This window comes from Manis javanica, chromosome 4 (genome assembly GCF_040802235.1).
Source record: "Manis javanica isolate MJ-LG chromosome 4, MJ_LKY, whole genome shotgun sequence".
Classification (NCBI taxonomy): Eukaryota; Metazoa; Chordata; class Mammalia; order Pholidota; family Manidae; genus Manis; species Manis javanica.
The window spans coordinates 137,584,585-137,605,996 of record NC_133159.1 but is presented as its reverse complement, the minus strand read 5'-3'; the positions used below and the strand labels follow the sequence as shown (position 1 = coordinate 137,605,996).

The 21,412-nt window shown below is 53.2% G+C and overlaps 4 protein-coding genes, 1 long non-coding RNA gene and 4 other non-coding genes across 18 annotated transcripts; 6 read left to right on the top strand and 3 right to left on the bottom strand.

Annotated features, from left to right (window-relative positions):
• Window positions 1-425: 425 nt before the first annotated feature.
• Window positions 426-4,449, bottom strand: RAB34 (RAB34, member RAS oncogene family). Its single transcript, XM_017640902.2, is given in 11 exon segments — window positions 426-842; window positions 928-1,035; window positions 1,168-1,258; window positions 1,329-1,410; window positions 1,599-1,650; window positions 1,776-1,840; window positions 1,950-2,051; window positions 2,152-2,217; window positions 3,043-3,134; window positions 3,349-3,445; window positions 4,221-4,449. Coding segments are annotated over 11 exon segments (969 nt in total). The 5' UTR covers window positions 4,367-4,449; the 3' UTR covers window positions 426-774.
• Window positions 4,450-5,495: 1,046 nt separating this feature from the next.
• RPL23A (ribosomal protein L23a) lies at window positions 5,496-8,703 on the top strand. The gene is made up of 5 exons (XM_017640959.3): window positions 5,496-5,650; window positions 6,183-6,366; window positions 7,658-7,834; window positions 8,362-8,431; window positions 8,645-8,703. Exons 1-5 carry the CDS (start codon window positions 5,626-5,628, stop codon window positions 8,657-8,659), a joined length of 471 nt encoding a protein of 156 aa, XP_017496448.2. The 5' UTR covers window positions 5,496-5,625; the 3' UTR covers window positions 8,660-8,703.
• LOC118970554 (small nucleolar RNA SNORD42) lies at window positions 6,028-6,094 on the top strand. Its single transcript, XR_005058611.1, has one exon. It is a non-coding gene; the product is annotated as a small nucleolar RNA SNORD42 (small nucleolar RNA).
• Window positions 7,500-7,570, top strand: LOC118970546 (small nucleolar RNA Z17). Its single transcript, XR_005058605.1, has one exon. It is a non-coding gene; the product is annotated as a small nucleolar RNA Z17 (small nucleolar RNA).
• Window positions 8,227-8,288, top strand: LOC118970545 (small nucleolar RNA SNORD42). Its single transcript, XR_005058604.1, has one exon. It is a non-coding gene; the product is annotated as a small nucleolar RNA SNORD42 (small nucleolar RNA).
• LOC118970547 (small nucleolar RNA Z17) lies at window positions 8,474-8,543 on the top strand. The gene has a single exon (XR_005058606.1). It is a non-coding gene; the product is annotated as a small nucleolar RNA Z17 (small nucleolar RNA).
• A 458-nt stretch (window positions 8,704-9,161) lies between the features above and the next one.
• TLCD1 (TLC domain containing 1) lies at window positions 9,162-13,178 on the bottom strand. Of its 5 annotated transcripts, none has more exons than XM_037008429.2 (5): window positions 13,039-13,178; window positions 10,636-10,880; window positions 10,239-10,321; window positions 10,062-10,144; window positions 9,162-9,684 (listed from the first exon to the last, which is right to left on the bottom strand). In XM_037008429.2, the coding sequence occupies exons 2-5, from the start codon at window positions 10,827-10,829 to the stop codon at window positions 9,301-9,303; spliced, it is 744 nt and encodes a 247-aa protein (XP_036864324.1). In that variant the 5' UTR covers window positions 10,830-10,880; window positions 13,039-13,178; the 3' UTR covers window positions 9,162-9,300. The 5 variants fall into 5 exon arrangements, with proteins under 5 accessions (XP_036864324.1, XP_036864325.1, XP_017496427.1 ...); XM_037008430.2 differs by lacking the exon at window positions 13,039-13,178 and adding an exon at window positions 12,331-12,624; XM_017640938.3 differs by lacking the exon at window positions 13,039-13,178 and adding an exon at window positions 11,397-12,136.
• NEK8 (NIMA related kinase 8) lies at window positions 13,048-21,341 on the top strand. 5 transcript variants are annotated; one of them, XM_017640865.3, is made up of 15 exons: window positions 13,048-13,177; window positions 14,965-15,170; window positions 15,414-15,646; window positions 15,881-16,012; window positions 16,533-16,741; window positions 16,896-16,975; window positions 17,059-17,240; window positions 17,335-17,485; window positions 17,880-17,956; window positions 18,296-18,413; window positions 19,054-19,204; window positions 19,434-19,597; window positions 19,699-19,857; window positions 20,040-20,198; window positions 20,578-21,341. In XM_017640865.3, exons 1-15 carry the CDS (start codon window positions 13,131-13,133, stop codon window positions 20,604-20,606), a joined length of 2,097 nt encoding a protein of 698 aa, XP_017496354.3. In that variant the 5' UTR covers window positions 13,048-13,130; the 3' UTR covers window positions 20,607-21,341. The 5 variants fall into 5 exon arrangements, with proteins under 5 accessions (XP_017496354.3, XP_017496364.3, XP_017496347.3 ...); XM_017640875.3 differs by having other exon boundaries at window positions 20,475-21,341; XM_017640858.3 differs by having other exon boundaries at window positions 20,471-21,341.
• On the bottom strand, window positions 17,494-19,105 carry LOC118970532 (uncharacterized). 2 transcript variants are annotated; one of them, XR_005058578.2, is made up of 3 exons: window positions 18,974-19,105; window positions 18,482-18,851; window positions 17,494-17,729 (listed from the first exon to the last, which is right to left on the bottom strand). It is a non-coding gene; the product is annotated as an uncharacterized lncRNA (long non-coding RNA). The 2 variants fall into 2 exon arrangements; XR_005058577.2 differs by having other exon boundaries at window positions 18,482-18,577; window positions 18,974-19,096.
• Window positions 21,342-21,412: the final 71 nt, after the last annotated feature.

Sequence of the window (21,412 nt, the reverse complement as noted above, 5' to 3'; positions counted from 1 at the left end):
ACTAATATGGTTAGTATTCTTCCGAATAAGAGCCAGCCCCTACTGTCCCTGGGTCTTCTGGTCAACCCAAAATGCATTCAAAGCTCAATCTCACTGTGTTCCCCTCATTTTTTAAAGAGAGGAAGGAAAAGAGTGAAAAAAAGAAAGAAAGCAATGGTAGTATCCATTGGTAGAAATTTGGGAAAAGGCACCAAGTAGGAGGACACAGTTGGGGGAAGGAACCAAAGGAAAGGGCTCTCAAAGCCAACCATTCAGATCTCACTCCGTGAAGGTCCATTGCAGGCCCCCAAACCTGGTCCCTGAGCTTCCTCCTTCCTGAGCCCTGCCCAGGGGCCAAGGACTGCCAGAATCCCAGCAGAAGTCTCCAGTCCCAAGATAGCCATACACCCCTGCCCATCCCCAACAAAGGACTCCAGCCTCCAAACTGCTAATAGAGACTTTAATGGATAAGGCACAGTGTGAGGCTGGGGTTATTAAGTATCCACATACCCAAAGGGCCCCAGCAGGCTGAGCAAAAGCAGTAAGGACCACCTCCCCACGCCAGGCACCCTTGCAACCCCCTGCATGGGGGGGGCATCCAGTTTTTGGCATGGTGTCTGGGGGCAGGAAGTAACTAGCATGCATGGTCTCAGCTACTCTGGGAGTCCTGCCACCAACAGGCAGCTCTTTGGTCTGGAAAAACAATCAGTGCAAATGTCCAGGGGTCAAGCTCTGGAGAAGTCAACATGACACAGTGCCCCAGGGCTGGGCAGTCTCTGGACAGTCCCCTTACCCTCAGGGGCAACATGTGGGCGTCTTCTTGCTGGCAGTTATATAGAGGTTGCTGTCATCACTGTTGATGCCTGAAGAAGGGTAGGAAATACGTGAAGCAGGGATTAGAGGTTCCCCTAGGTGCTCTCTGCCACCCTCATCCAGATGGGCACTCACGGACAACATCCCCAATGCGCCGGGCCCCTGATTTCTCCAGCTCAGCCAGCACGTTGGCCTCAAAGGTCAATGCTGCCACACGGAAGAAGAATTCCCGGACATTTTCACCTGACACAGGGACCAGAAGGGTGCTCTGGGGCAATTCCAAGCCTGGGGTCATTGGGCACAGCTGAAGAGGTAGGAGTGAGAGGCCAGGTAAGCAGGAATGCCACAGCAGAAGGCCCAAAGCCTCTGACTCACCAGTGAGAGATGAGACTGCCCAGTACTCAGCCTTCATCTCGTGGGCCACCTTGAGTGCATCTTTCTCCATTAGTGCATACTGAGCAGGAGTCTGAGGGAAAGTCAGAGTCAAATGGGGGGTTCCCTCAACAAGTTGGGGAGTTCCCCCCTGGAACACTCACACTCAGGTCCTTCTTGGAACCCACGAGGAAGAGAAGCACACTGGAAGGGTCGTTCTCCTTGAGTGCATCAGCTAGCCACTGCCTGCCACAGATGGTGGACAGTGAGCGGGGAGTGAGCTGGACTGGCTCCTCTGCTCATGCTCCTATATCCATTTACCCTCTCTCTGGTCGCAGATGCATTCTTCTCCTTCCCTACCACGCCGAAAAACCACTCCTCTTCTAAACCCTCTCTTCCCTGAGCCCCCATTATAGTTCAGCAACCCCACATACTTGGTATGATCCAAGGAGGCCACATCATTCAGGTTGAAGACAATGATTATGGCTGGAAGAGTGTCAAAAACAACCCCAGGTTGCAGGGAAGACACTACTACTAGCTCTGCCACAATCCCCCCTGCCCTGGATTAGGGGTTGGAGCACCCACTTCACCCACTTCACCCAGACCCTTACCTTGAGCTCCTCGGTAGTAGGTTGATGCAATACATTTGAACCTCTCCTGTCCAGCAGTATCCCAGCTGGGAGGAAGGAGGGGGTGAAACACAGGTATGGGGGCAGGGGAGCCAGGAGATGAGGTATATAGGTGCTGGGGGGAGGGTTGGCTGAAAGGGGTTGAGAAGCACTCACAGCTGCAGACTGAAGGGGATGCCCAACACCTCAAATCGTTCCATCTCAAAGTCTACTCCAATGGTGGCCTTGTAATTCTTATCAAAGGTGTCTTTGCAGAACCTGAGGGCACACAGATGCTCTGGCCCTGAGCCCAGCCCACCTGGCTAGGCCTGGCTTCACCCTGTCCAGCCCAACCCAGGTCAGCTCCAGTACCTCTTACCTATTAATGAGACAAGTCTTCCCCACCGATAGATCCCCCACCACAATGACCTTGGAGATCTTAAATCTGCTGGACACAAGAGTGGGCAGGAGAAGTGGGTACTAGCTCTTCACCCTAGGAATCTAATGCTCCCTACTAGATCCACCAAGTTAGCTACACCAAGGTTAAGGTTACTACAGATACCGGGCCCCCCAGGCAGATTGCCTGGACAGATGTGCTCAGGACTGGTTTTGTGCTTCAATATCAGAGACATGAATGTGAAGCCTACGTGTTACACTTATTAGCTGTGTGACTTAGGACAAGTTATTTAGCCTCTCTGGGCCTGAGTTTCAACAAGTGTTAAGTGGAAATTTAGTATATATTTTATGGGGTTGTTGTGAAGGTTAAAATGAGGTAAAATGTCCTACATTTTGAGTCCTATCTCGCCCCCACACACATTTTAACATCTCTGGGGATGTTTAAAGGACACATCTTAAAAGTGATAGTGTTTTCCAGGCAATAATAGACACTAATAGTACCCCACATATTATTCAGCACACGGTAAATGCTCAATTAATGGTGGTATCAGTTACTACTATTTTTTTTACCGACAATGGGCCTCATCCTGTAGGCACAACCCGTGCCCAGGGGGTCAAATAGATGGAGGTGAGAAGATGAGCAGGAGACTACCCCAATGTTGGATACCATCTCAAACTGACATTCCACTCATCTCAAAGGACTCACCACAACCTTGCTAGGAAGAAAGGGGAGAACACCCGGGCATAAAAAGGGGGAATAATCATAACGCTGGGGGAGGCTAAAATGGAGCCCCAGAGGCATGGCTGTGTACCCTGGCTATGACTACGGGGTTTCCTGGAACTTGTTTTCTTTGTTCAGGTGTCTTAAACTTACCCCACGGTGCCTGTCCGGCGCTCCTGGCAAGCACAGGCGACGCGGGGGTTGAAGTCCTTATGCACGTGCAAAGCGGCCTCCTTCCTCAGGCACTGAGAGGGCCAGAAGAGAATGGGACTCACCCACTCCTGGCCCAAGTCCCGCAGCGGAGCAGCCCCGGGCTGGGGGGTGGGGAGGGGACCACCCCGATGCAGCAGGCCTCGCAGGGAGGCAGGGCTGCGCCCAAGCCTCTTACTGGTATGGTGCCGCCTCCTCCCCGCCCACACCCCGCCGCAGCCCGAAGCCCGACGTGGCCCTGGAGCCTACCTGGGGCAGCTGCGCCAGAATGCGGTCCCTCCGCACCGGCGCCAGTATGTTCATCTTTCCTTCCTCCTTGCGGGACGCCCTGAGAAGCCGCGGAGGCCTGAACCGCCCCAGCGACGCGGACCGGTGGGGATCCGACAATCACCCGTGACCGAGGTGTCCCAACTATAACTCGGGGCCACGGGGAGCCTACGGGAGCCCGCGGCCTCGGGGACTCTACGACCACCGCGGGCCACGGGGATGACACAATTACCCGGGGCCGGGGCGAACCCACAATCACCCGGGCACGGGGCGTCCCGAGGTCGACTCGGGGGCGGGGAGACCCCTCGACCGCCAAATGGGAGCGAAGAGTCCCGTCCCGAGGGGACTGAGACCGCGCAGATCCTACAATAACTCGGGGCCGGATAGTTCCTACAATAACTCTGGGCCTCGGAGACCCGACAGCTCGGGGTTGAGGCGACCCTACCATAACAGAGAGGCCAGGGGGCGCGGAGCGTCCTGGCCACACGGGGTCAGTGTGGGCTTGGGACGACGCTGCAAGGCCCGAGGGCTGCTGGAGGAGGGGGCGAGGGGCCCAGTCTGCTGCAGGGCCTCGCGTCCCACCCACTCTTCGCTCCCTCTGCAAGCGCTGTAACATGATCCCCGGAAATTCCTGGAGAAGGGCCGCCCCCCGCCCCTCTCCAGGCCGCGCAGCCCGTCCCGGTCTCCCCCTCTTCTCCTTCCCTCTGCGCTGCCCTAGCTCAGGCTCCCCCACCAGAAGCCTCATCCAGCACCAGGACCGCCCCGGCCCAGCCTGGAACTTGCCCAGATCGCGATACCCAGGTCGTTCTTCCCTGCACCTCGGTGCCGGGCTGCGCCTCCACGAGGACCCTTACCCAGCCGAATTGGTGGTGGGGAATCGGTGATTGCACCGCAGCATCTAGCTGCTCAAGGAACCGGAGGGGAGGGGAAAGGGAGAGAAAAGGGGCCCAAGGAGAGGCGGCGCTTCCCTCCTCAACTCCAGGCCCAAGACGTGACTCATGGAGTCTGCCCCCGTTCGCCCTTCTCCCTGGAAGATTGGGGCAGTGGGAGAGCGTAGAGGGGGTGCCAGGGTCGAAACGGGATACCCACCGAGGATAGAGACGTTCGAAGTCTAGTGTCTCTTCTTCCAAGGCTGCCGTGTAGATTGAGGGGTGGGAGGCAGAAGATCAAGATGCCTAGCTCGATGGAGGATAGAGGAGGTCTAAGTGCACCCGGAACTCGCCCTTTGGAGAGGTCACCGCTACAGGGAATGGGGACTCCCCTCTGGTATGGGCGTTCTCTCTGACACCATTGGAATCTTTCCCCCTAGGACTTTTCCGTTTTGCAGTTCTGCAGGATAGAAGGGGGGATAGCACACTACAAATCTCACCATCAAAGGGGAAATCGGCTTCCAAGATGGGTAGGGCAAGACAGAAACAGCGAGGTGGAGGTACAGTAGACAAAGACCCTCAGAGAAACAAACCTGACCATTTTAAACCTTGGTCTGTGTCAGGAACTGAATCTGAGGATGCAAAGATGACTGGATCAGGGAAGGGAAGACTACTTAAAGGGCAGAGGCTGTGAACGAAATTATTCACAAGAAGTAGCGAATTCTCGAGAAATCTGTGCGTTGGTGTTTGGAATATTAGTTTATTCTTCAAGAGTATTATCAGGAAAACTCACGAAATATAAGTCACAGGTAGAGAAAAGCAGAGGTAGAGAAGGGGTGGCCCCCTTCTACCTCCTCTGATACCTTCCTCCTCCCCATACTAGACTTTTTTTCTGCCACCAAATCACTGTTATTGATAAGCCATGTTCCTCTCTGGACATTAATTTTCGTAGATGTTGTCTGAGGTAATTGTACCAAACAAATTCTGCTCTAACATTCTAGAACTTAGCTTCACTCTCCCCAAGTCAATCTAACTATATTCATTACAGTTTGCAGCGTTAACCGTCTCCTGGAGCTGCAATTCCCTCCCCTGAAGTTGCCCAAGATGGGGATAGGTCAGGACCAGACAGGAGCTGGAAGGTGCCACCGGGAGCGAAAAATAAACCCGTGTCTCTAAAAAACTACAACCCCCAAAAAGCTTTTCTCTTACTAGGGGAGGGGTGACGCATGCTTAGTCCTTCTCGCAAGGAACTTAAACCTAACTACCATTCCCGACGGGCGCCGCGCTGTACATTATGCAATTAGATCTAAGTAAGAAACATCGCGAGGCTTCGGTAAGACTTGGCTCTATAAGCCCGTGAGAACGGGTATTGGAAACCCTTTTCACGAAGATGGCGCCGAAAGCAAAGAAGGAAGGTGTGTGTTGGGATTGGGGGGTACCGCTGCTGGCTGGCTTGGGGTCCCCGCAGAGTGAACGAACTAGGAGGACGGTGGCTGAGCTAAACATTGGAGTGTCTTGTTCCGGAGTTGTGTTTCGGCCACCCTGCGGCGCGCGTGGTCCCAGCCGCATGGGCTCGGCTCCAGTGGACGTTGGGGAGGCAAGCCCAGCCGGCACCACCTAGGGATAGCCAGACTGTTAGTTTTGGGGAGCCAACATATCTCTAGGGTGGTTGCGCGACGTCGGTACGTATAAAACTAGCGCACATCCTGGCAAATATCAAGCGTTCGGTCATTGCTATTTCCTATTTTTCTTCGGGGTGTCCCTGGCGATATTCCAAGCTTCCCCCAGTGTCGTGCATATGATGGAAAAACTTTAACCTCCTGAGACTTATGATGTTTTCAAAGGAACCACTGATGCACGCGTGGTGTGAGGCGCCCAACGACCTGTCTGGGGGCCGGAAGTGATCTATTCCTTAAGTCTGCGCCGTATTTTCTTTACCTCTTTCAGCTCCTGCCCCTCCCAAAGCTGAAGCGAAAGCAAAAGCTTTGAAGGCCAAGAAAGCTGTGCTGAAAGGCGTTCACACCCACAAAAAAAAGAAGATCCGCACGTCACCTACCTTCAGACGGCCCAAGACACTGCGTCTCCGAAGGCAACCCAAATACCCTCGGAAGAGCGCCCCCAGGAGAAACAAGTCAGTACTGCCCCGTACCCGTGAAAAGATATTTGGGTATCCTCCATTGGTAATTTGGAAATTTACCAAACCTAGCCAACAGTTCCCTAAAGACATGCCCATACGTGGTGTGCTTCTCTAATGGAAGTGTGAGAAGACGTTTTTACAACATTGGCAGGAATTGTTAAAACAACTCAGAGACACTGTTATGGTTGATTGTTGGATTATTATTGTTTCATATGTGATCCCGATATTAAAGGCCTACCTAACCTGGGAGGGTAAAGTAGGACTGAGAGAAGTGGTCTTTGTTTTAGAGTTCCAGGTTTAGTTTGTGCCTTTTTAACACCTATTACTTGGGATACTATCCTTGAGGGTGTGGATGTGGGATGAGTCTAGATTGATAAGGAGATTTATTCATCTATTGAACAGTGAAGGTCTATAACAGTGTATGGAAGGTAATGGGAAAATGGGCAGGTTAGGGTACTTGAGTGGTGTCGTGCTGCAGGTAATAACTGACCTTAGGGACCACAGATTAGAGCCATGGCTGCAGTTGACAGCAATGGATTTCTGGTCCTCCCACTATTTGCTAAGAAAAAGGCAGAGTGGGTTGTGTCCGTGGGGGAAAGCACTTGACCGGTCCATTTGGACCTAGAATTTAGTGTGATGAAAAGTTGAGACTGACTTCTAGCTTTGAAACAGGAAGGTAGTGTCCAGGTGAACAGAAACTTGCCTCTCAATTTCAGGGGGAAAGCTTGTGTTATAGGTGTGTCCAAGCCACTGTAAGTTTAACTTGAGCTGTAAATAAAAAAGTTTCTCTCAAGAATTGATGGCCGGCCCTCAAGGCAGTTTTCAGCAACCAGACAGGGCAGAAACATCTCTCCAGCCTCAGAGAAGCACCAGTATTCTTTGGCACCCTATTGTGGGTTTCAAGATTCCATAGTTTAGCTTTGTGCTTTTAGGGTAAGTTTAACCTCTCGAGTTTCAATTCCTTTTTCCAGAAGTTTGCCATTTAGAAATGTTGAGAGCAAATAAAAGATAAAGGGGTCTGTAACTCAGAGATGATCCTTTAATTGCTTAATGGATGAAAAGCCCTTCAAATCAAAGTGCATGAGGTTCTGTACCCAGGCTGAGGTTCCAGGTCTCTTAGGTTTCAGGGTGCAGGTGATGACACTGTTAAGCGACCAAAGTCTGACAGAATGATTGCTACTTCATTGTCTGATGCACCTGGGCTCTCTTGGCCTTGGGCTCCAAAAGAGGGCCCATGCTTTCTTCTACTGGGCCCAGGGCAGGTGACACCATTTTGCTGTTTCAGGCTTGACCACTATGCCATCATCAAGTTCCCCCTGACCACCGAGTCAGCCATGAAGAAGATAGAAGACAACAATACACTTGTGTTCATTGTGGATGTCAAGGCCAACAAGCACCAGATCAAACAGGCTGTGAAGAAGCTCTATGACATTGATGTGGCCAAGGTCAACACCCTGATCAGGTGAGTGGGAGCCCTCTGGGATGGGGGAAGGGGCTGGGTAACTACCCCTTAGTCAGGAGCCAGGTAACACGAATTACATGAAATTCCTTGATACTGTTTTTGGGGTCAGAAGTAAGTTTTACAGTGTGCAAGCCTAGAGGAATAAGCAGCCCCTGCTGTAATTACAGTCCTATGGAATATGGACTTATAAGGAAACATCAGCTGCTCTGCTTTCTAGGGCTTGGTATATGGAGTTAGTGTTCATTTTCTTGATCCCTGCCTCTAACAGAGCCAGGCCCTAGAGTAAAATACAATTTATGTCTGATTACCTGGATTTAAGTCTTAAATGTCCCCCCGTGGTGTTGGCCCATAGAAGGGAATTGGCTTCATTTAGCTTAGTGGACTAGCCCTCTGCGCAAGTGATGGAAAAATCATTTGGAAAAGAGTGACGTACACAAAGGAACCACTGATGTGCCAGACAATGGGAGGGAAGGGAGGCTTGGGGACAGTGAAGGCAGTAGGGATTAAGACTTCCTTCTCCATGCTAGGCCTGATGGAGAGAAGAAGGCATATGTTCGACTGGCTCCTGACTATGATGCTTTGGATGTTGCCAACAAAGTAAGCTGTTTTCCCTACAGACTCCTTAACACCCATACCCTGGGTGCAAATGATGTGTCTGTTAGTGACCAAAGCCTGACTTTTGCTGATTAATCTTAACTCTGACTGCACCTCTATCCTTAATAGGTCCTACCCTCACTCACTGTGTGCTCTTGTTGCTTTTTAACCATGACATTTCAGCTCCCAGTAACAAAGCTCCCTTTTGTTTTTCAGATTGGGATCATCTAAACTGAATCCAGCTGGCTAATTCTAAATATAAATATTGTCTCCATTTATGTCTCATGTCTTTATGTTGACTTCTAGTTGGCTGCAAAGAGGCCATACTGTGATGCATGTGCACTTAAGTAACAAGGCTTGGGCAAGACTCTTGATCTGCTCACCCAGTTGGAACACTCAGCCTTATCACCTCACGATATTTGCTGTGATCCTGGGGTGGGAGGGGGGTTGAGGTAGCAGAGATACTTATGACTAGGGTTAGTTGTTCTGGGAGACAACTACAGTTGCTACCATCATAATAGTAATAAGGTGCAACAAACTTTACAAAAACCCCTTTATCCTTGGAAGAGGCTTTGTATGAAACAATTATCTAGAAATTCATTAGCATCCAGTTCAGGGCATTGTGTGTTAGCTGGCTTTTCAGGTAGCACCTAGTCTCTGCACGCATCTACCATATCCAACCAGTCTGTCTGCTTCCCTCACCCCTTGTCAATAAAGGACAAGGACTTCAGAGTGGTTTCATTAGTGTTTTCAATGGTGGGTGCAAGCTTGACAGCTGGAGAGTGTGGCCCCAGAGGATGGCCCAGACTTGGGACTCATCTCAGTTTGTGCCTGAGGCTGTTTGCTGTCCTTGTCCTCCCAGGCTCTGCCTCTCATTCAGTCAAAAATTTGTCTTTGAGTTGCTGGCTGGGAACACGCTTAGGGCAGAAGTCAGAGCGGAGAAGGCGGGAAAAGTAGATGAGAATCATGACGTCCAACATGAGCAGGATACCCAGCAGAAAGGTGCCCAGGGTCCTCTGGCCCCCATAACGCAGGAAAAAATGAGTGAGGTAGGCCTGAGGGGCCAGGCGGAAAAGAAAGTACATGACCAAGTTGACATACTTGTTGACCTGGTAAAAGAGGAGATGCTGGGCATTGTTGATCTTCATCATCATGCGGATGGTGAGGAAGATGTTGCTGACCTCTACCAGCAGTGTCAAGACACCCCCACCAACAAACCTGCTCCAAAAGATGCCTGAGAAGAAAGCACCCATGGCCTAGAAGGCAAAGGAGAGAACGGGTTAGGGGACCCAGGTGCTAAGGCTTCTGGAAGCTGGTGGGAGTATCAAGGCTACCAGGTTGAGGGCTGGAAAATTCCCCCCTATCTGCTTTTGGAATATAATTTAAAGTGGTTTAAACACAATGTAGTTGTGATCCTTGCCCATGGGATCTGGCCCTGGGTGGAGTTGCCAGTGTAAGGAGGTGCTGCATAAGGTGACACATAACTGGGCTCAAATGGTGAATCAAGTGTCAGCATGAGAAAAGTAGGACACAGTGGGAATGGGGTTAAATGATGGCCTTTACCTCCTAGGTTCAGAAAGGGCTGAGACTAGGTTGCTAGCACGGGGCCTATACCCCATTCCCTGCCTCTCACCATGACATGATGAACGAGGTACTCCCAAGACGCTCGCGCCTGATGACTAACCACGATGTCCACGGTGTCGTGGATGAAATAGCCTAGTGGAGGGATGGGGAATGGTCATGACGGGGACTTAATAAGAAGCTTTTCCTTATCCCTCTGCCTACTTTATGCTTCCTGGGCAAGACCCACCTGCAGAGAAGCAAACGAGCAAATAGCCAGAAAGCGACCATGCTGTTTCAATTTCGATGAGCATCTCAGGCGTCTGCCATATACTGGAAGGGAGGGAAGAAGGCAGGCGCTCATCATTTCGGCATTCCCAAGGCCCCTCAGCTCCCCCGCTGCCCTTCCCAATCCCCGGGGAGTCTGGGCTGCCGCTATTGGCTGACTGGGGTGCTAGGAGGGACTTGGCTGAAACCCAGGTGTCTTCCGTTTCCCAGGTGAGATTTACCCCTGGGCCGCTGCCACTCCTGGTTGGACAGCATTCCAAACGGAATCAGGTGAGACTGCATGGCCTCAGACGGCCTTTAAGTAGTGGGGAGAGTAACGCGGGATCCCCTAGCCACCTTCACTCCCCGAATCCACTCACCACTGCAGCGCCCAGCTCCCTGATACAATGGAATGGGCGAAGGAGACGAGCAGGTTGTGCCAGCGCCAGGTGCGCAGTGGGTCGGCGCGCACGTGCGCGGGCAGGGGCAGGAGACAGAGCACGCGCCGTAGCGCCCGAAAGGTCAGCGTGGCGCCCAGGAGCAGCGGCAGGGCTGGGTGCAGCAGTGAGGGCATGCTGGCCCTCCCTGCCGTCTGTCTGTCCACCCTCTAGGCGGCCTTCTCGGGCTGCGCAGGGAACAGAGCTCTCTCTCTGCTACCCGACCCCGTACGCCTCTCCCGCCCGCCGCCAGCCTCAGTTTTCGCAGAGCCTTCTAGGCCCCTTAGCTCCTCCCGGCCCCTCCCCGCGGGTCTCTGCCCCCGCCCCTCTGGCGCCTCTGCGGCACGGAGGGCGTGATCCCCATTTGCCCAAGGCTTCTGGGCCCCGCCTGGCTCCCGCGGACTTAGGGCGGAAAGGGGCAGTCCTGGGGACGCCGCCACCCCGGCACTCCTCGCTGGCGCCTTCTGACTGTCGACGGAGTTCCGCCTTGCTCGCTTGGCCTCATTAACCCGCCTCCCCACTTTCCGCGAGGCCGCCGGCTCCCCCGCCTGGACGGGTACTGAGAGAACTCGCTCTCCACCCTCAACTGCTTTCTGGGCATAGCTGGGCGGGACCGTCACACACCCACATCCTTTAAGCCCTGGTCCTGGGAGGGGTCAGAGCCCCGCCTCGGATAGTGACCTGCCCATACCCAGTTCTCTCACCTCACTAGCTACTTCAGGCCGGAGACGAACATGGTTACCTGCCTCTACCGCGTCCTGCACCGAGGCGGTGCCTCGAAACTGTTGACTAACCCATCATCACCCCTCCTCCCAGCCCGCTCTTGAGCTCCTGGGGCCGAGTGGCTGTCAGAGTCTTCCCTCAGATAGTCCCAGCTCTCTGAAGGTGGGGCGGGGAAGACCGCCGATTTACCCAGGCTACTGGAGTGCCCCTCACCCTTCAGGCCCGCATTCTGGAGCAATAGCAGCTCGTGGCCACTAGATGCCAGTCTGTCCTCACTGTGCCACAGGATCCTGTCCTGCCTCCAAAGGAATCAGGCGGTTGCTTTCCGGGAAGAGTTAGCCCGACTAGCGAACAGAGTAGCAGCCCAGAGCCCGGGAATGGGTGTGAGGTGTGGTAAAGGAGAGGAAAGGGGCCGTTGAGTAGGTGGGTAATGGCGAGAGAAAAAAAAGTGCGAGAGGGAGGGAAAGCCTGAAGCCTGAGAGCCAGAGAGCAAGGGGTTTTGTTTTCCTTCCCGATGTCTCCAAGGTTACACATTAACCCCTGTGGGTCTCCTGGGTCAACCAAGGCCTGATCGTTTTCTAGGTGAGAGCACGAGTGTCCCTGTGACCGTCTTCCCCCCTCTGTGCTCCCCTTTGCTCACAGGGTAGCTTTGTCCGCCAGCCAACACGGAACTGAGCCAGAACTGAGGGACCCTGGCATGCTTTGTAGATGGGAGCAGAACATAAACACACGTTTCCTCACATTCCTCACCCACTCAGAAATAGGGACGCTATCCCCTAGCTAATCATCTAACAACTCTTCAATTCATCTTTCATGGAGCTCATTCAAGAGCAGGAAGCGTCTGGGAGACAGACAACCGAAATTAAACTCACTTCCGGTCAAGACCCTAGACTATCGTTCCAACCAGCTCTCTACCTCTGGGCAGAAACCTTGAATCCGTATCGGCCGATTGCCTGTTTTTCCTCCTCTCCCTGACGCTTTCAGGTAGTGGTCCATTTTTCTCCCAAGGAGGTTCTCCCAGTTTGAAGGCAGATTACCCTGCGGCCGGTGTGTGTATGCTGGGGCGGGAGGGGGAGTTCAGTGTGCTGACGAGCGCGGTGCTCACTAGTCCGGACAGCGTGGAGACAGTGTCACATCCTCCCTAGGTGAAGCAACTTACACAACTCAGGATTTCCCATGTCCCTCCCTAGTCAAAATTGATCGTGCTCCCTGAACCACAACCGAGAGCGCTGACTCCCTCGGTTCAGTTTTGGTAGCGGTTAACATTTGTGTGCCAGTTAGAATCTGCTCTTCCGAAACAGCGTCACTAGCGGGCTAGTGTGGGGTGCCGAAAGAATGGGCCGAGAAGTTGGTCCTCGCTTCCCTCTCAACCTGAGCGGGGCACCCCTCTTAGCTAAGGAAGTTTTGCAAGGGCCGGATGCGGCCACGTGTGTGGGATGTGGCTGGTTACAGTACTGGCCACTGAGCAGTGCACCAAGAAACGGAACACCGCCCCATTTCTTGGACCCTGGAAAAGCGAAGCAAACCGCAGGAAAACCGATAGACTGCAGGGACCAACCAAATCCGCAAAGCCAGACTGACCCAACACCCTAACGCCCTTATCCCGCCCTACAATTATCTTACAGCGTAGGGGGCGAGGCTTCTGAGTGGGCGGAACCGCGCACGCGCTGCGTCTGGGCGTGGAGGGTTCCGGAAATGTGACACTGAGAAACGAGATGGAGAAGTACGAGCGGATCCGAGTGGTGGGGAGAGGTGCCTTCGGGTGAGCCAGGGATCTGGGGAAGGAAACTACTCGGGAAGAGGGAAAATAAGCGCCAATTCCTAACACGAAATCGTTTCCCGGTTGGCCCCACCCCGAGGCGTAGGCGCCCTCTCAGGGAAGGCCCGCCTAGGCTTCCGGTCCCATTCCCGGCTGGGAGACTCCGCCTCTCAGGTCACGCCCCGACAGCCCTCGCCGCCCCGACTAGAGTTCTATTTCTGATTCATTCAACAAATACTGAGCGGCAACTATACCTGACAGGCTCTCGGCGCTTGGGTATACAGTAAAGCCCAAAACAGTGGTGGGTCTTTTCCCTCTCGGAGCTTACAGACTATCGGAGAATTATATAACAGGAAGACGTTAAAGCAGTTATTAAGTTGTGACAATAGAGTAAGACACCAGCGAGTACTTATATGGGGCGGTCAAGAAAAACTTCTCTGAGAGGTGAAATTCAAAGCTAAAACTCGAGAAATGAGGATCAGTAGTCTGAAGGTGAAAGCAGAGCTTTTCAGGCAGAGGAAATAGCATATGTGAAAGTCCTCACGTGGGAAAGAATCCAGAGTATTCAAAACACTGAAAAAAACACTAGCGTAGTCGGAATATAGCGGACAAGAGAAAGAATGGTATAAATGTGATTGTCGTGGAGGGCGGGGACCAGAGTATGGCCTTGTAGGCTGAGGTAAAGTGGTTGAATTTATTTGCAGTGCTACGGGAAGAGGTTTAAGCAGAAGAATGGTCTTGATATGATTTCCATTTTTAAAATGTCACTTTGGTTGCTGTGTGGAATTTAGATTTGAGGGTGACATGAGTGAAAGGGACCATTTTGAGGGCTAGTGCAGTATTCTAGGCAAGAAATTATTTGGCCAAAGATTACACAGAGGTCACAGAGAAATGGATGAGTTCACAATATTTTGGATGTAGAAACAGGATTTACTAATGTGTTAGTGTGAAATGGAGGAAGGATTCTGGCATGAATTCCAGGTGTCTGACTTTAATAACTAGTGGTGTCATTTACTGAGACGGGGGAGACTGAAGAAGGAAAGGTTTCTGGGGCAGGAATAAAGAGTTTTACTTTGAACTGGTTAATATTTAGGATATTTGTGAGCCGTTCAGGTAGAGATGCAAAGCAGGTATTGGATATGTAAGTTGGGCTTGGAGGAAAGATCTGAGCTGGAAATGTAAATTTGATACTGAGATGATTATCTTATAGTCTATTCATTCAGCAGATACTTATCAAGCTCCTATTATGTGCTAAATACTGGGCTATACACCGGGGATATGCACTGGAGAACAAGAAAGAAGAGCAGAGCTGGAAGAAAATAATATGAATGGCTTCTGTTCGTTGAGTAGTTTTTGATGTGCTAGGCACTGTGCTAAGTGCCTTACTTGCATTTTCTCATTGGATCCTCTCAATAACCCAGTGAGGTCCATTCTGTTTCCAGATGATGATATCACATAATCAAAGACCAGAGGACTAGTAAGAGGAGAAGCTGGGATTTGAACCCAGGCAGTAAACTCCAGAGCCTTTGGGAACTTAAAGGGATCAAGGCTATTTTTAATTTTCTTTATGTGCCTGTGGAGAAACTGAGTCTTAAATAAGTGACTTTCCACAGGTCTCACACAGAGTTTGTGGTAGTTCTCCGTACTCCTAAACTCAGTATTCTGTGCACTTAGATGACCTCTGGGTGCCCATCCTCCACTCCCAAATAACATCCGGTCACCAGGACAACCCTACCTGATAAGTGGTTGGAGGCTTTGCTGGTGCTCACCTCTGCACTCTGTGTCTCCAGGATTGTGCACCTGTGCCTGCGCAAGGCTGACCAGAAGCTGGTGATCATCAAGCAGATCCCAGTGGAACAGATGACTAAGGAAGAGCGGCAGGCAGCCCAAAATGAGTGCCAGGTCCTCAAGCTCCTCAACCACCCCAATGTTATTGAGTACTATGAGAATTTCCTGGAGGACAAGGCCCTCATGATTGCCATGGAATATGCACCAGGTGGGCCAGCCTCTTTGCAGTGGCCTGGCCCCAAGGAAAGTGTCTGCCTCTCCCCTCTGGAACAGGCAGACATAGATAGCCAACTTCCATCCTTGGAATTGGGGGCTTGGGTGAGGGTCAGAGGTATAGAGTTCTGACGCCAGTTGTGACTCTGGCAAGCCTTTGCCCTGTCTGGGCATTTCGTAAAAGGAGAGTCCCAGGTATGGAATAGCTTGGATCTTGACTAGTCCCTTGTGGCTGCAGGTGGCACCCTGGCTGAGTTCATCCAAAAGCGCTGTAATTCTCTGCTGGAGGAGGAGACCATCCTGCACTTCTTTGTACAGATCCTGCTCGCACTGCATCATGTGCACACCCACCTCATCCTGCACCGCGACCTCAAGACCCAAAACATCCTTCTTGACAAACACCGCATGGTTGTCAAGATTGGTGACTTTGGCATCTCCAAGATCCTTAGCAGCAAGAGCAAGGCCTACACGGTGCCTGGGCAGGAAGGGGACCTCAAGGGTGCTGGAGATTTTGAGGGCCAAGGCCCACTCTGCATTCCTATCTAACTGCCACACCCAAGTCCTTTGCACCTTAGCCACTGGCTGGGTGGTCCTGCAGGAAGAAGCACTTTGAATGCTTCTGGGAGCAGCTATCTCCAAGTGGGCCTGGGGCAGAGTCCTTGGGCTTCCCTTCCTGGGGCTGTAATAGCAGCTTCTCTCCTGCAGGTGGTGGGTACTCCATGCTACATCTCCCCTGAACTGTGTGAGGGCAAACCCTACAACCAGAAGAGTGACATATGGGCCCTGGGCTGTGTTCTCTATGAGCTGGCCAGCCTCAAGAGGGCCTTTGAGGCTGCGGTGAGTAAGCCAGCACCTCCTGGACCCCGGGGGAAAAATAGGAAACCTTTACTTCCCTCCTGTGAAGTCCTTGGTGCCAACCACTTACGTGTTTCTTCCTGTGGCTGAATCAGTCTCCCACATCAGATTGGTGGATTACCCTGGGCAGGATTACCCCAGGGCTCCCCTCAGACTATGGGTTCTTGAGGGTAGCACTTGGGTCCCCCAATTAAACTGACGGCTTCTGATGGCAGGGCTCTCCCTTCAGATTAGGGAGTCTCCTAAAGGCAAGACTTGGATTTTCCTAAGAAACCTAGGGTTTCTGGGAACCTAGCTGCAGCTACCCTATTAGGGCTTCTTGAAAGCAGGGTTTGGCTCCACTGGCATCCTGGGAGGCCCCTCATCAGACTAAAGGTTCCTGAGTCCAAAGTTGTGACCACCCCATCAGACCAGGTAGCCAGGGCGGGAGCTGGGGATGCTGCCACCTGAGTCCAGGCCTGAGGCTTTGGCCAACCTCACAGTATGGTTGGTGCCTTCACAGAACCTGCCAGCACTGGTGCTGAAGATCATGAGTGGCACCTTTGCACCCATCTCTGACCGGTACAGCCCTGAGCTGCGCCAGCTGGTCCTGAGTCTGCTCAGCCTGGAGCCTGCACAGCGGCCGCCACTCAGCCACATCATGGCACAGCCCCTTTGCATTCGCGCCTTGCTCAACCTCCATACCGACGTGGGCAGCGTCCGCATGAGGAGGCCTGTGCAGGGAGTGGGGCAAAGGGCAGTGGAGGTGGGGGGGGAGGATAGGCACCGTACGCCTGGGGCAGGGGCGGCTCAGGACAAGTATTCCATTCGTGCAAGTGAGAATACTAGGGAGAGCCCAAGTCCTGAGGCCCCCATCTGTCTGCAGGGCAGAGAAGTCCCTGGCCACCGGGCCTCCCATGGCCCCAGGCAGCACAGGAAGCCGGACCACCAGCGCTCGATGCAGAGGTAAATTGTAATTGACTGCCCATTACCACAGTTGCCACCCCATTCCCAGCAGTTTTAACAGGCCTGATGCGCTATCCCGGCAGGCGTTCCCCGGGGACCTGCATGTCCAGCCATTCCTCCGCCACTGTCGTCAGTGTACGCCTGGGGCGGTGGGCTCAGTGCTCCGCTGCGGCTGCCGATGCTTAACACAGAGGTAATCCAGGTAGCAGCGGGACGCACGCAGAAGGCTGGCGTCACTCGCTCTGGGCGCCTCATCCTATGGGAGGTGAGCAGGCGGGGTGCGGGATGGGACGCCTGAAAGGGCGCCGGGAAGAAGGGGGCGCTCAGGCACCGCCTAAGCCCTCCCTGTCCCTCCGCAGGCCCCGCCCCTAGGCGCGGGAGCCGGTACCCTACTCCCGGGGGCGGTGGAACAGCAGCATCCCCAGTTCGTCTCTCGTTTCTTGGAGGGCCAGTCGGGCGTGACCATCAAGCACGTAGCCTGCGGCGACCTCTTCACGGCCTGCCTGACTGGTGAGTGGACTCCGGTCGGTCGGGGAACTGCTCTTATGAGAAATCCCCCCAGAGCAGCTTTACTGATTGCATGTCATTTACAAACTGCTGGTTTAATTAATCTACTGGTTACTGCACACCAGGGGCTTTACTTACATAAAATCTTTATCCTTCACAACAGGCCTGGCAAGGTAGTTGTTATCGCCATTTGCCAGATCTGGAAACTAACACTCAGAGGCTAAGTCACTCGTCCAAAGTTACACACCTGGGAAGAGAGACGCCTGCCTTTTACTCCCTTATTCCACTCTTCCAGCCCTAGCTTCAACTTTTCCTTGCTCCTCCAACCCAAGGTTGGACTGGTCTTTCTGGAGAAGCAGCCCAATCTCTCTCCCTTTCCTTTCTTCACTGCCCCCAGACCGAGGCATTATTATGACCTTTGGCAGCGGCAGCAATGGGTGCCTAGGCCATGGCAGCCTTAATGACATCAGCCAGGTGGGTATTGCTTTCCCCTTGAGGAGGAGGAAGCGGGGAGATGGCAAGCGGCCCATATCTGAAACCTGACACCCAGCTTAGCAACAGGGGAATCCGCAGCAATCAGATCCCTTTAGCTCCCAGGCTGCACCTGTTGTGGGCAGCATGGAGGGAAGTACCAAGATACCAGGCTTTTCTGATGGTTGCACTGTGTGAGTAGGGGTGGGGGGATGGTGCTAAAGAGACAGCCATCTCATGAGAATTTGCAAGTTCCAATTTCTTGTCTACATGGAACGCTGAGGCCAGGCAGCTAATCCCAGCCCCTTGCCCATAGTCTCCCTTTGCTTCCTGTCTCTCTAGCCCACCATTGTGGAGAAACTGCTGGGCTATGAGATGGTGCAGGTGGCCTGTGGGGCCTCTCATGTGCTGGCCTTGTCTACTGACCGAGAACTATTTGCCTGGGGCCGCGGGGATGGTGGTAAGCTCTCTCCACCCTGTTCCAGCCTCTAGGCTTCATCTCCATGATTCGCTCCTCTTCATACTCACCTTCCACCCCATGGCCCATTCTCGCCTCTCTCTTTCCAAATTCTGTTCATTCATTCAGCAAGCCTTCATTGAACATCTACTCTGTGCCCCTGTGCACTGAGACAAGATGAACAAGAGTTGCTTCTTTCAGGTGTTGATGACATAAAGAGGGAGGTTTCCAGCAATATTTATTGTGGTTCTCTGTGGGTCAGGTATCAGGCTGGGCATTGAAAACTAGAGATGACTTAGGTTGAGTTCCAGTTCTCCTAGGGGACGCAGTCTAGTGGAGGGAGAGATAACCCGTCTCCAGCGTGACAGAGGACAGACAGCATCAGGGCTCCCACCCAGGGTCCAGAGGTTTGGGAACCCAAGGAATGGCAAGGGACCCCATCTGGGGGAGACAGAAATGGCATCTGAACAGGGCCTTAAAGGAGGAGTAAGGGTTGTGACACACTGAGGGGCCAAAAATAGGCATTTCAGGCCAAGAACAGCATTCATTCTTCATGCAGTTACCTCCTTTTTGTGTGTCTTCCTCCTCCTGGCATCACCAATCCTGAAGCTCAAACTAGCCCTGTCCTGGTTTCTCCTTGTAGGCCGGCTGGGACTAGGCACCAGGGAGTCCCACAGCTGCCCCCAGCAGGTACCCATGCCCCCAGGACAGGAAGCCCAGCGTGTTGTATGTGGCATTGACTCCTCCATGATCCTCACAGTGCATGGCCGAGCCCTGGCTTGTGGGAGCAACAGGTAAATAGGTGCGCCAGGATTGACTAGCCTGCCCCCTCACCCTCCCTGGCTGTTAATGCTCCATCTGTTGTTACCTACCTCCCACCAAGGATCAGAATTGATAGGCTGAGGGTGCTGCTGGGTTCAACTCAGGGTGGGGTCTGTCCACTGGTTCCTAGCTCCTGCCCAGATACGTGGGGGCAGGACAGTCTATACAAATTGTTGGACTTGGCTCTGGCTCTACCTTAAGGTTCAACAAGCTTGGCCTAGACCATCTCTCTTTAGGGGAGGAGGCTGCCCCTCCCCAGCAAGTGGAGGAGATCCTGAGCTTCATACCACTAGGTTCTACACCCCTGGACCAGGAGCCCCTGCTAAGTGTGGACCTGGGCACTGCTCATTCAGCTGCTGTGACTGGTGAGTAGATTCCGGGCATAGGAGGCCCGAGATGGGTTCTCCTGGCCTCTTCCAGGCCTCAGTCGAGACACCCCTTTTTTACTTTCCTCCCTCCTCTATAGCCTCTGGTGACTGCTACACTTTTGGCAGCAATCAGCATGGGCAGTTGGGCACCAGTGCTCGCCGGGTCAGCCGGGCACCTTGTCAAGTCCAAGGCCTCCAGGGCATCAGGATAGCAATGGTGGCTTGTGGTGATGCCTTCACTGTAGCCATTGGGGCAGGTGATTAATGGGCATTATGGGGGCAGGTGAGGGTCAGGGCAGGCTTGTGGGCAGTACGGGGTTATCTTGCTCAGGGCTGCTGAACTCAGCAACCTCTTGTTGGGCCAGTATGGCAGTCTAGGATAGCTGCATCCTAAGCTATGTCCTCTTCCCATTTCCCTCCTTGGGGTTCTCTTTGGCAGAAGGTGAAGTGTACTCTTGGGGTAAAGGGGCCCGAGGTCGACTGGGAAGGAGGGATGAGGATGCTGGACTCCCAAAGCCAGTGCAGCTGGATGAGACACACCCCTACACTGTGACTTCTGTGTCCTGTTGCCATGGAAACACTCTCCTTGCTGTTCGCTGTGAGTGGTAACTTTTCCTACCCCACCCCACCTGGCTCCTGCCCACACTCCCATCCCCAGTGGTCATAGCCCAAATCACTAAAAGCATCTCCAGCACCCAGATAGGTGAAAGCAGGAGCTTCAGGTAATATCCAGCTCCCTGCATGGGGTGGGGAAGGGTGAATACTTAGACTCCCTGAAGGGCTGCCTTCACTGCTTCCCAGGGCCCTAATGCATTCTTTCTCCTCTTACCTGTGAGTCCAGTTTATTTTGAAGCCTTTATTTCTGGTCAGGCAGAGCCCAGAGTCCAGTGTGGAGTTGGAGCAGAGGTGGGTGAACTTGCCAGAGGCACTGCCCCTTGGGAAGGAAGCTGCAGAGGTTTCTCTTTTATACCCTCCAGCCATCACAGAAGAACCAGCCCCCCCCTGAGACACCTCGGTACATCTCTGAACCACTCTGATACTGCTTCTGCACTGAATGTTGGGAAGTACAGGTGCCTGAGGCAAGACTATCACCACCAGCCCTCTGTATTGTGATTTCAATGGGGTATAAGAACCAGTGAAGCCCCTGTGCTGCTTTTGGTCCTGTATATTGGAAACCTCCACCCTCCCTGCTCCTCCTACAACTTTTTTTTCTCCTCACCCCTTCTTCTCTTAAGTCAGTTTCCCCAGCGTCCAGCCTGGCTAGGGTTGGAAGCCAAACCAAATCTTTGGAAGTAGGGTGGTATCCCGAGCCTTGGCAGAAAAAGGCTGGAGGTTGCTGTGGATCTACCCAGGCCCTGCCTCTTCTCCCAGCCCAGTTAAAAAGTCTCTGGTACCCACTGGTAGAGCAGCTCAGTGCTTTGGAGCAGGGCAAGCCTGGACTGGCCATTCCAGCTGCCTAGCGTCTGCACTGCCTGAGGAGGGAATGCTGCTGTCTGCCCCCACTCCTAAATCCTGAGGCTGGGATCTGCAAAAACCTCTCGGTGCCTCCCCTCCCCTGCGGGCTGGGGAGTGCATCAGCTGCAAAGTGTCTACTGCAGAGGGGATCCCTGCTGAATGTTGTCCTTCTTTCCCCAGGCCTTCGCCCTAAGCAGAGGGGGGAAAGGGCAGCTGGCCGGAATAGACCAGTTTCCCAGCTGACTGGAAAGTAGTGCCAATAAAAACATAAGTTGCCTGCCTAGAATGTGGTCTCTCCAGGGGTGGGGATGACGGCCTGACACCCCAGGGCGGGGCAGGGCTTGATCTCGATCTTGA

Coding starts and splice junctions, on each gene's coding strand:
- RPL23A (XM_017640959.3), top strand. CDS start 5,626: ATGGCGCCGAAAGCAAAGAAGGAAG. Junction 6,367..7,657: donor AGCGCCCCCAGGAGAAACAA/GTCAGTACTGCC, acceptor TTGCTGTTTCAG/GCTTGACCACTATGCCATCA. Junction 7,835..8,361: donor AAGGTCAACACCCTGATCAG/GTGAGTGGGAGC, acceptor TCTCCATGCTAG/GCCTGATGGAGAGAAGAAGG.
- TLCD1 (XM_037008429.2), bottom strand. CDS start 10,829: ATGCCCTCACTGCTGCACCCAGCCCTGCCGCTGCTCCTGGGCGCCACG. Junction 10,322..10,635: donor GGGAGCTGGGCGCTGCAGTG/GTGAGTGGATTC, acceptor CCTCCCTTCCAG/TATATGGCAGACGCCTGAGA. Junction 9,685..10,061: donor ACCTCGTTCATCATGTCATG/GTGAGAGGCAGG, acceptor TTTGCCTTCTAG/GCCATGGGTGCTTTCTTCTC.
- NEK8 (XM_017640858.3), top strand. CDS start 13,131: ATGGAGAAGTACGAGCGGATCCGAGTGGTGGGGAGAGGTGCCTTCGG. Junction 15,171..15,413: donor TGCCATGGAATATGCACCAG/GTGGGCCAGCCT, acceptor TTGTGGCTGCAG/GTGGCACCCTGGCTGAGTTC. Junction 16,976..17,058: donor CACCAGCGCTCGATGCAGAG/GTAAATTGTAAT, acceptor CTATCCCGGCAG/GCGTTCCCCGGGGACCTGCA.